Source organism: Ursus arctos, unplaced genomic scaffold (genome assembly GCF_023065955.2).
Source record: "Ursus arctos isolate Adak ecotype North America unplaced genomic scaffold, UrsArc2.0 scaffold_11, whole genome shotgun sequence".
Lineage (NCBI taxonomy): Eukaryota > Metazoa > Chordata > Mammalia > Carnivora > Ursidae > Ursus > Ursus arctos.
Window position 1 is genome coordinate 42,376,308 of NW_026622775.1, and position 12,044 is coordinate 42,388,351.

General features: G+C 38.3%; 1 protein-coding gene across 1 annotated transcript in view; it reads right to left on the reverse strand.

Moving 5' to 3' along the window:
* DCHS2 (dachsous cadherin-related 2) overlaps positions 1 to 12,044 on the reverse strand; it is a gene marked incomplete at its 5' end in the record, with an annotated part of 237,182 nt that overhangs the window by 62,345 nt on the left and 162,793 nt on the right. Inside the window, 2 exons of the mRNA XM_026499070.3 lie at positions 8,166 to 8,405; positions 10,522 to 11,365. Of these exons, the coding sequence (XP_026354855.3) occupies positions 8,166 to 8,405; positions 10,522 to 11,365 (1,084 nt within the window). The remainder of the gene's footprint in view (positions 1 to 8,165; positions 8,406 to 10,521; positions 11,366 to 12,044) is intronic.

The following is a 12,044-nucleotide window of genomic DNA, read 5'->3' on the forward strand; positions in this document are numbered from 1 at the left end:
TCCCTCTGCCTGCCGCTCTGCCTGCTTGTGCTCTCCGTCAAGTAAACAAATAAAATATTTTTTAAAAAAAAGTAAAATCCAAACACTTAATACAGTCTACAAAGTCCCATATGATATGGGCTCTGGTGATTTCCCCAACCTCTTCTCATATACTTGCTAGCTCGCTAGGCTCCCAGTCCACCTGCTGGCTTCCCTTCTGTGTCTTGAACGTGCCACGTTTCCTTCTGTTGGGGTCTGAGTAGTTGCTCTTTCCTCTGGCTGCTCCTCCCTCAGTTCTTTCCATGGTGCCCAGTTATGCAACTATTGGTCTCGGATCTAAATCTATTCTGTTTTGCTCTGCCCTGTGATGCTGGGGCCAAGCATCTGCAAGCCACATTTCTCTCTCGCCAACTCCTCTCTCCTTGAGTCTGCTGCAAGGGGACCCCAGGAGATAGTGAAAGTCAGAAGGAGAGGAGATAGGACCCCCTTCTGTTTGCTTACTGTCCTTGTCAGCACTGTCATTACACCTGCTGCAGCTCGCTCATGGCTCTCAATCTTCTAGAACCCCCTGAACCAGGTTCGGCAAGGCCCAGCCTCTCATTTTCTCTTTTGGTTCCCTTTTTTTAAGATTCAGATAACATTGACCTCTTCTGTTCCCCAGTGTTAGGGGTGGTAGCTGTTCCTATGGTAATTTTTCATAGGTTGCTTCGGGATTCCCTTTTTGCTTACTCAGCCTTCCAACACCTATATTATAATCTCTGGTTTTCCTGACTGATGGAGCACTTGGCAGCAGGAGTGGGTCTCAGATATCAGAGATTCTGGGTTTGGTTGTGTCTTGGTCTTGCATGCAGTGCTGAGTTCTTTGACCACGGGAAATGGAATACCAGTAATTGATGACTGGCAGTGATATCATAATCGATTAAGTTATCACCTGTGTTTGATTGTGAGGAAGTCACTATCAAAGGACTCAAGTTCCGTAGAGGACCAAATGACTCTGGCCGTAGGTGAGTAAAAGGGATTGTGATGGCAGATGGCTGTTTCTGGATGTGCTAGGAACTTGCGGAAAGAAAACTATAAGCTGAAGCTGGAGCTTGCAGTTCAGTCATAGTTAAAAACCAGAAAGCTTCTATCTGAGCCTGAAAATTAATCTTGAAGATCAGACCCAAGCCAAATGGCAGATACAACAGGTAACTTCTAGCAAGGATATGTTTACTCACAAGAAGACCCATAACTAGAGTCATCCCAACAGTTTGCAGGCAGCCATGGACAAATCTGACTCTCCTTCTAAAGAATGGCAGGATTTTTCTAAGTTATATTGGAATAAACCAAGGGAATCTGTGTGGATGTCATTTCTAAGGATGTGAGAACTGGAAAATAGAACTTTGGTTTAGGCTGGAATTATTGGTGTCATGTGCCTAGCAGAGATTCTGAACTGACTATTGGCTATGTCTCTCAACAGTTTCTTCGATGGACTCATTCAATAGTGGTCTAGCCTCACTAAGGTTGAGATGCCAGATTGCTTGCATACTGTACAGGAAGAACCCAAAAGTTTGAAGAACCAGAAATGTTAAGATGAGTTTACCTCATGTGGGACACGCCCACCACCTTCCCCCAATGACAGTTCCCAGGAGTTCAGGAGACTCTACTTATAAAAACCCTGGGGAAGACACTGGTTAGAGGATCCTTTAAAAGCCCTCTGCTAGCTGGCCTCTGGAGGCTATGAATGATGGTGCCACTGGTCCTGGAGACCACCTTTTGAGATCAAACACTCTATACCAACTTGAAAAAATAATCAGAAGTGATTTGCTTTTATCCAGCAGAAACAACAGAATACATCTTTAGGGAAACTCTTCCACTATTGGCCATCATCTGCTCGGCAGAGATATTGCTCATCTTGGCATCCAACAGAACGTCATACTGACCCACTGTTTCGATGACATCATAATTGGAGCTAATGTGCAGAGAGTAGCAAGGAACTTAGATATCTTAATTACATGTATGTATTAGACCATCTGTTGGCAAATTACAGCCCACTGGCCAAATCCTGCATGCCCCCACTTGTGTAAAGTTTTACTGAAACACACCCACACTCATTTCTTTATGTATTATCTATTGCTGCTGTCTTGGTACAAAGTCATAATTGAGTAACAAATTGTATGGGCCGCAAAGCCTAAAATATTCACTATCTTGCCGACAGAGAAACATTTGCAGAGCCAGAGTCAAGGGTGGGAGAGTGATAGCAGTTATGGATAGAGAGGAAAGCTAGAGTCACTTCATAAAGTGCCTGGCTGTTAAGCAAAAGAAAATAAAACTTCATCCTTGAAACCATGAGGAATTAATAAAGAATTCTGACCATGGGAGTGTTATTTTCAGATTTACTTTTTAGGAAGATCATTTCTCATGAATTCCTCAACTGTACAATGCTCACACGACTCAGAAAGTTCTAAGGCAAAAACAGGACCATGCCTGACTGATTGAATGAGCAAATAAATAAATGAATGAATTCTGAAGAGCGAAGGCAGCTTGAAACAGCTTCAATCTCTCAGATCACAGAATCAAAAATATTTACCGAGCTCCTATGTCTTAGCTTGCACTGTCTTAGGGACCTGGGATAACAGTAAGTAAAACATGCTCTGAATCCCTGAGAAGTTCACTGCCTACAGGGCAGGCAGACAGGCGAACAATGAAACAATTACAGTACCCTATATTACATGAAGTAAGACTAAATCAAAGTTTTAATAGTGATTGTCTCTGGGCGAGTGAAATTGTTAAGTGGTTCTTCTTTTATTTTTCATGCTATTTCATTAATTCTAAGACACATCTCCCCTGCATTTTAACATTTCTGAAGTTCAATGCATTTTACAATTGCTAGCGTTTTAGAGTCAATCGAACAGATGAAATAGTGTCACGGCAGTGTTTCTCCCTTGCTTCAAGTGTAGGCTGTTGTGCGCAGTTGTAATCCGGCACAGGACATTTTCCAGGCAATCAGATCTGGAGTGAATTCAAAATAAACCCAGATAGAGAATACAACTGACCCTTGAACAACATGATTTGGACTGCACAAGTCCACTTAACACGTGGATTCTTTTCAGTGAATATGGTACAGCACTGTAAATGTATTTTCTCTTCTTTCTATTTTCTTAAAACCTTTTTCTTTTCTCTAGCTTACTTTATTGTAAGAATACAGTATAGAGGGGCACCTGGGTGGTGCAGTTGATTAAGTGTCTGACTCTCGATTTCAACTCAGGTCATGATCTCCGGGTGGTGAGGTCAAGACCCCCACCCCCTTCTGCACTCAGTGTAGAGTTTGCTTGAGATTCTCTCTCTCTCCCTCTGCCACTCCCCCACTCATTCTCTCTTTCTGTATCTAAAAAGAGAATACAATATATAATACATATAACATACAAAATATGTGTTCATTGACTGTTTATGTTATCCTTATGTCTTCTGGCCAACTGTAGGCTATCAGTGGTTAAGTTTTTGGGGAGTCAAAAGTTAAACATGGATTTTTGACTGTGGGAGGGGCAGTCAGCTCCCCTAAACCCCAGGTTGTTCAAGGGTCAACTGTACATTTTTTTATGGAATAGACAACAAGATCTCATTATAGAATTTGCATTTTTGCAGGGCAATGTGCTGTTAAATTATTTTGTATTCACCACCACTGAGCAAATATATCAGCAGGGAGTGAGTCATCTTCCCTGGTGAGGCGCCCTTTCTCCTGGGACTGGGGGAGGAGCACCCTGGGGGTAAATCTTTTCTCCCTAACAATAGAACTCTTGTTGGTACTACCAAAAGCTGTAGCAGTTTTAATATCTTAGTTAAAACCTGGTAGTTGTTTTTCTCTTTTAATACATGAAAAAACTCCTGCTAGAACTAGTGTGAGTCATACATCATAAACATGCAGTGTTCGAAGTCCCACGGGTTTTGAATGCCAAACAACAGTGTAGGCTTACGATTTTAAAAACTGCGTTGTAGAATGCTAGAAAACATATGTTCAGCTTTCTAATATTAAGTAATGCTATAGTATTTTTAAAAATACATGACTATAAAGTAAACCATTCATAAATTCCAGTGTGATGCCAGTTATGTTAAAATCTTGATGATGACATTTAATTCTTATGCATAATTCTTTTCCATTGTTTCAACCCAACAAGCAATTATAAAAAACAAAACAACGACAACAACAAAAAGATTGAGGGAAAATGTATGCGAAAGCACTTGCTTAACAGATCTGGCCTCACGAAAACAGTAAAACACTGAGATTAACAGTAAACCCAGATTGTCTCCACAACGTGTGGAGGTGCCTGAGACCCTTGAAGATGCTGGTGCGTATTTCCAACATCCATAAATGCAAAGCCAGCAAAACCATAATTTTGCATCTAAACGCTCCATCAGGCAAACCATAATCTCTAGAATAATAAACTCTTCAATTCAATCTAACTAACAGGTCGCAGACCGGTCATTCTAAAAGAAAATAACACTGACACTAGGGGCACCTTGACTGTAAAAATCCAATGCATATCTACAGCAATCATCTTTTGTTGATACATGCAAAAATTTGAGAGAAATGCGTTTCTCTCTTCAGACATTAAAATGAGAGATTCCGTAGGAGTGTCCATTACCAAAAAATAAAATTAGTAAGATAAAGTCAGGTCAAGCGGAGGAAGCATTTCACAAATTTTAATAATTGCTAATGAGTAACTATTGCACTGATCAGTGGCAGCTTCAGCGTCTGTCCGTGAACTTGGAGAAGTAGCTTCTGTGTTGCCCAGAGCCCTATGTTGCTCAGTTTACACCAGAGAGTACTCTAAGAGAACTTCATTGAACTACTGTGAAACACAAAGCTGATGTATATTCTCCATTGTTTCTACGGCCCTTAAAACTGTACTGCCAGGAATGTGCTAAATAAATTCTGTAAGTACAAGTTGGGAGGAGCGATTGTTACCACACTCCAGTCATGTGTCTTTCAGCATAGTAAGAAAAATTTTGTGATCATACTGCCCCATTCTGGTGAAAAGAGAGAAAATTAGGTTAGTCTTTGAAAAGAAAATTTTTGTAGCATCATATACGAATGTATGTAAAATGCATTTCATTAGAAGATGATGTTTTCCAAAAGGACAAAGCATCTAAAATGGCATATAACGTAGTTTAAAAGCTCAAGGAAATCTATTATCCCCTAGATGAACAATTTAGGAAGAAAATGCTACTGTTAATACTATTATCTCCATAGACACATCTATTACAATTCTTGTAAAGAAAAATTATAATGATTATGTAATACTACTTGCTATATATGAATGTGAATTTAAAAAGACTGGCTTATTCATGGATTGGAAGAATTAATATTGTTACTATGTCTATACTATCCAAAACAATCCACAGATTCAACGCAATCCCTATCAAAATGCCAACAGTATATTTCACAGATCTAGAACAAATAATTCTAAAATTTGTAAGGAATCACAAAAGATCCTAAATAGCTAAAGCAATTTTCAGAAAGAACAAAGCTGAAGGTATCATGCCCCCTGATTTCAAACTATACTACAAAGCTATAATTATCAAAACAGTATAGTACCAGGATAAAAACGGACACACAGATCAATGGAACAAAATTGAGAGCCCAGAAATAAACCCACACATATATGGACAATTACTTTATGAGAACATACACCGGACAAAGAACAGTTTCTTCAATAAATGGTGTTGAGAAAACTGGTCAGTCACATGCAAAAGAATGAAATTGAACCACTATTTGACACCATACACAAAAATTAATTCAAAATGAATTAAATAGTTGAATATAAAACCCAAAACCATAACATTCCTAGAAGAAAACACAGGCGATAAGCTTTGTGACATTGGTCCTAGTCATGTTTTTGTGAATCAGACTCCAAAGTCAAGGGAAACAAAAGCAAATATGAACAAATGGGAATATATCAAACCAAAATGCTTCTGCATATCAAAGGAAACCCTCATCAAAAAAGCCCCTCCAGAATAGGAGATGATATTTGCAAATTATGCATTTGATAGAGGTTAATATCCAAGATATATAGAGAACTCATACAGGGGTGCCTTAGTGGCACAGTCTGTTGAGTGTCTGACTTTTGGTTTTGGCTCAGGTTGAGATCTCAGGGTCATGAGATCGAGCCCTGCATCCAGCTCCCCACTCAGTGGGGAGTCTGCTCAAGATTCTCTCTTTCCCTCTCCCTCTGCCCCTCCCCCTGCTTGTGCTCTCTCTTTCTCTCTCTCTCTCTCTAAAATAAATAAATAATCTTTAAAAATAATCTCATACAATTCAACAAAAAAAAAAACCAAACAACCTGATTTGAAAAAGGGCAGAGGATCTGAATAAACATTTTTCCAAAGAAAACATACAGATGCCAAGAGGCACATGAAAAAATGTTCAACATCACTAATTATTAGGGAAATGCAAACCAAAACCACAATGATATGTCACTTCACATCTATGAGAATGGCTATTATCAAAAAGACAAAAAATAACAAGTGTTGGCGAAGATGTGGAGAGAAGAAAACCCTTGTGCACTGTTGGTGGGAATGCAAACTGGGGCAGCCACTGTGGAAAACAGTACGGAGATTCCTCAAAAAATTAAAAACAGAACTACCATATGATCTAGTTATTCCACTACTGGGTTTTATCCGAAGATAATGAAAATAATGCAAAAAGACAGATGTACCCCTATGTTCACTGCAGCATTATTTACAATAATCAAGATATGTACAAAACACCTAAATGTCCATCAATAGATGAATGGATAAAGAAGATGTGGAATGTGAAATGGAATATTACTCAGCCATAAAAAAGAATGAAATCTTGCCATTTGCAGCAACATGGATGGACCTTGAGGATACTATGCTAAGTGAAATAAGTCAGAGGGAGAAAGATGGGTATGATTCAGTCGTATGTGGAATCTGACAACAAACCAATACAATGAACCAAAGAGAAACTCATAGATACAGAGAATGGGGGTGGGTGTGTGTGTGAAAAGGGTAAACAAGGTCAATTGTCAAGTGACTTATAGTAACTAGATTTTGAGGGGTAATCACTTTGTAGTGTATACTGATGTCAGAGTATAATGTACACCTGAAACTCATACAATAAAAAGAATATATATACATGAGGTAAAAAGACTGACTTACTAAACTATTCATATTAACTCAGATGGAAACAACTGGCATATGCTCTTTCACGTAATTTTTAGAATTATTTTGTTTAAAATATAAAAAATATTATTAAATTACTAAACCAAAAAAGTCACCGTGATATTGAAAAGCAACTCTAAGACATTTACATATTCCCAGCTATAGTAACTATTCACTTCACAGTTATTTGTCTGGACATAGTGGCTGACATTAATAAGAGTAATAATAGTAATGATAGAAGTTGACCTTTATTGACCACTTATTGTGCCGGTCACTGGTCTTAGCTCTTTACACATAATAACTCATTCATCCTCATAACATAACTAGAACTTAGGCCCTATCGTTATGCCCATTTTCCAGATAAGCAAACAGAGGAAGAGAGAGAATTAGCTACTTGTTCAAAGTTACACAGTTGAAGTAAAGGGTACTTCTAGGATTCAAACCAAGGCAATCTGACGCCCAGCTTCCTCTCTCTTCCGTTGCGCTCTACAGAGAAGAAATACGGATCCATTGACCTTTTTGTATGGGATGCATCCAACCATCGCACTCTGAAAAAAATGTGATGCTTTGTCTATACTGCAGTTTACTATCAAGATCAAATCAAAAATTATGTTAATTAGGTATCACTCTACCATAAATAATAATATAAATCAAGAGAAACAAATGTCATATAAAAGCACACATTATCGAGGGGTGCCTGGGGGGCTCAGTGGGTCGGTTAAGGCATGAGGCTCCTCGCTCAGTGGGGGGTCTGCTTGAGATTCTCTCTCTCCCTTTACCTTTGCCTCCCCCCACTGCATATTCTCTGTCTCTCTGTCTCTAAAATAAACAAATAGATCTTTTTTTTAAAAAAAAGCACACATTACCTTCACATGTGTATGTTTTTATGTGTATGCTAATTACAGAGGTATTAGAAATTTGAAATAACTAGCAATCGTCTTCATTTTCTTGGGCCATAATTGGCTTCATGTATGCGAATTTTTGTTTTTAGCATTAATTACCAAGTTTCCATATTTTGAAATTACCTGAATCTTTGTCCATAGCTTCAACCCTTGTGACAAAGTGCCCCGGATTTTGGTTTTCTTTAACTGAAGCTTCATACAGCTTCTGCTGAAACACAGGTGCCTCATCATTAACGTCGAGAACAGTAATCGTCAAAGTCTGGGATGAAGAAAGTGCTGGTATGCCGTCATCCAGGGCCAGAAGGGTCAGTATGTGCTGAGCTTTTATTTCATAGTCCAAAGGACAGGTGGTTGTGAGTAAGCCTGATTTGAAAGAGGAGAAGAGCAATAGAGAATAAACATTTTCTAGAGAAGTTGTGGTTACTCTACCTTTGTCTAGCGTACTGAACTTGCTAAAGATCTAGAAGCTTTCTTTGTTAAAGAATAAATCATTAAATCAATGTGAAGTTTATGTATTATCATAACTTTTTAGTTAAAAGATTCATTCTGGTTTAAATTATAAAGATGAATGAGAATTCAGAAATAATCTATTATATCCCATTACCTACGGAGATGATTACACCAAATTATTTTTCTACCTTCATTTAAAAACAAAATCTAGGTTAGGGGCACCTGCCTGGCTCAGTCGGTAGAGCATGCAACTCTTGATCTCAGGGCCATGAGCTCAAGCTCCACGCTGGGCATGGAGCCTACTTAAAAAACAAAACAAAAACAAACAAAAAATCTAGGTTATAACAGTAAACACCTCCATGTCAAATGACATTTCATGTCATTTACAAAAAGGTGAGTTTGGCTACATTCCTTAAGATAAAGAGTTATAGTCTCTTTATATATCTCAGTTAACGATCTTTATTTCCGAACAAAAAATAGAAAAGCTCTATAACTCAGGAAATAAACTTCACAAATAGAACAAATAGTCTCCATCAGACTGCCATTTAAGCACGTAACTCATCTAAACAAAGTGTGATAAAATAAAGTCTTGCACACATAGAGCTGTCACATGATGCCAATCGTCACATTTTTTCTTTGAGGATTGCTGTTTGCTTCTCTAACACATGCTCATCCTATGAGAACTTACTTTCAAATAATCAAAGAAGCTTATTGATTCAGATTTTATAAGGTAGTTTTTCAATCATTACTTATCCCTCTGTATTTCAGAGCCAAAGCCATTGCAAAACTGTGTCTTCTTCATAATAAATGTGAGCTTTGTGAAGGAAAATAGCCCTTCTCCTCTGAATGCATTCAGCTATGATCATTTATGTCTTTGAAAAATACCTCAACTGAAACAGCCAGTAAAATTGTTTAAGAGTCATGACACCTATATTACTGAGGCGCGATTCTAATTTTATCCATCCTCTTTAACAATCTGAAATAGACCTTCCTTAGCCATGTTGGAAAACATTTTAAGTATCGTTGAAACAGGTCCTTGGAGACCCCAGCTCTCACAGAAATCAGCAGCTGGGTCTGGACTATCTCTCTGTCAGTTGGGCTTTTTGGTGGTGGTCATGCATGACTCAGAATGGAACCATATGTACAGGATTTAATAAATATTTTGATGAAATTTTCCAACAGTATATAGCCGGCCTATAATCATGATTCCAAATCCTACACATTCAGTCCCATTCCAAAGAATGTTCTTAACGAACAGTTGGGCCAACTGGTATACATCTGAGATGTTTTTTCTAAGACTCATGCAAAATGACTTTATTTTTTAGAGAATGAGATGGTAGTCCATCTCTTCAATATCTCCTGAAAATCATGTTGAGGGGTGTTCATTTCCAATTTCACAAGAATGACACTTTATGCATGTAGCCTTCCATCAAACTGCATCAAAACTTTTAGGAGATGTTATCTGGCAACATGGTGACAGCAAGACAAGCGAAGTGACAGTGAGTGACATTTCTGCAGAGTGGACAGTGAATAAATGCTTCTGCAAAAAATAAAATGTTACAGCTGATGTGAGAAGTAAAGGTCTTAATGCCCCAAATCAATCGAACCATTTAAAAATACAGTATTTCCAGCTATTTCCAAATGAATATTTGTACGATCTTAAAGATAAGTTTCCCTTCTAAAGTCTTCGAATAATGCTGATGATTAGTATACTCCGTCTTGATGCACTTTGGTACCATCTCCTACCCTGTGAGGATCCACAGTGCAAAGCAGGAAGGAAGTTCGCTACTGCATATTCATCTTGTGAAATGTGAGCTAGCAACAAAGCATTGTCGATGCTAACCAACAGGCCAATCACAGGTGGCTGTCTGAGTACAACCTCTGGGCCTTTCATAGATGTAAGTTACACAGTAAATCAAGTCACATTTCTTTAAAGCTTATTCATCTTGAGAACTGTCATTTTAGGGGCGAAAATGAAAAGACAAATGTGAGCAAGTGATCAGAGACTTTAACTGATGACAGACAGTACCTGATGACTTGTCTAGCATAAAGGCCATGTTTTCATTTCCTGAGATGATGCTGTATGTCACTCGTCCATTCCTTCCTTCATCTGGATCTTGAGCACTTACGTGGTGCACCAAGGAGCCCACCGTGGCATCCTCTTTGATGTGGGCAATGGGGAAAGACATAAAAGTGGGGCTGTGGTCATTTACATCCAAAATCACAACCTTTGCCATCAGTGATCTCAATCGCCGGTCTGTCACATTCGCAGCCTGATCCGATGCAGTTATTGTCAGGATGACAGCTGGAACCCTCTCTCTGTCAAGGGGGGATGCAGTGACTAATGTGCCAAATGAGGGGTGGATGAGAAATGGACTCATTCCAGGGTGGTGGGATTCAATGAAGTATTGAATTCTACTGTTCAAAAAACTGCCATCCCCATCTTTGGCATTGAAGATATGCACCAGAGTCCCTATAGGGACATTCTCTTCGACACTTATCACAACGAACTCTTCTTGGAAAAATGGGGAATGGTCATTCTGATCCTCCACATCAATACTAAGGAAGACTGTGCTATTTAGGGGAGGGGTTTTGCTGTGGTCTTTAGTAACCACCCTGAAAAGGTAATGAGATGTCATTTCATAATCAAGTTCCTTAGAAAGGAACAAGTCCCCTGTTGAGCTGTCGATTTCGAAGTGACCATCCTTGTCGTCTTCAGCAATACTAAAATGTAACTTTCCATTATGATGTTGTTGAAGGTGATCGGGTGACTTTATCAAGCTCATTATTTTTGCGGGCTTCAAGTTTTCGGGTAAAACTAAGTGTCTAATATTCTGAGAAATGATAGCTCTCCCTTTAGATAGTGGTATCACCTGAAAGAATGAAAAGGAGCTGTTAATTTGGGGTCCTTTTTAACAGTTGACTCAATAGGTGTGATGATACTACTTTGAAGCTAATTCCTTCCATTTGTATGATACACATATGTTAATTGGTGAGAAAATGTCTTTTTCTAGTATATAATTCCAATACGTCTCTGAAGATTGAAAATTTCGTAACATCCAGGAGATAAGAAAGTACAGAATTTTCCATTTCCCTGTTTGTTCTAATGCGTGAAATGAAGTTTGGTGAGACCACTCTATAGTTAAACTGAATTGTAGCTTTGTGATTCTTCAATGAGAATGTGAAATAGATAGTTCTCCAAATTACTCTAAATCCTAGAGACCAATATATCCATAATGACAACATCTGTGCACATTTATGTATCATGTGTCTTTGTTTATCTGAAACCAGAGACTTGGAAATATTACGATATAGAATTCTCTACTAACCCGCATATTCTCAATCAATAAAGAATATAATTTAGAAACAGAATTCTTAGGGATATATATTCTTGATTATTGTACATATCTGTATTAATATTAGTGATTGTCATGCTCAGGAACGAAGAAATCTAGTTATGCACAATGATCTCATTTTTAACTGGCTAGTGTGAATTTTTCCTACAATGAAGACTTCCCACAAGTTGTTTGCTCATTATGATTAAAGAAAAGC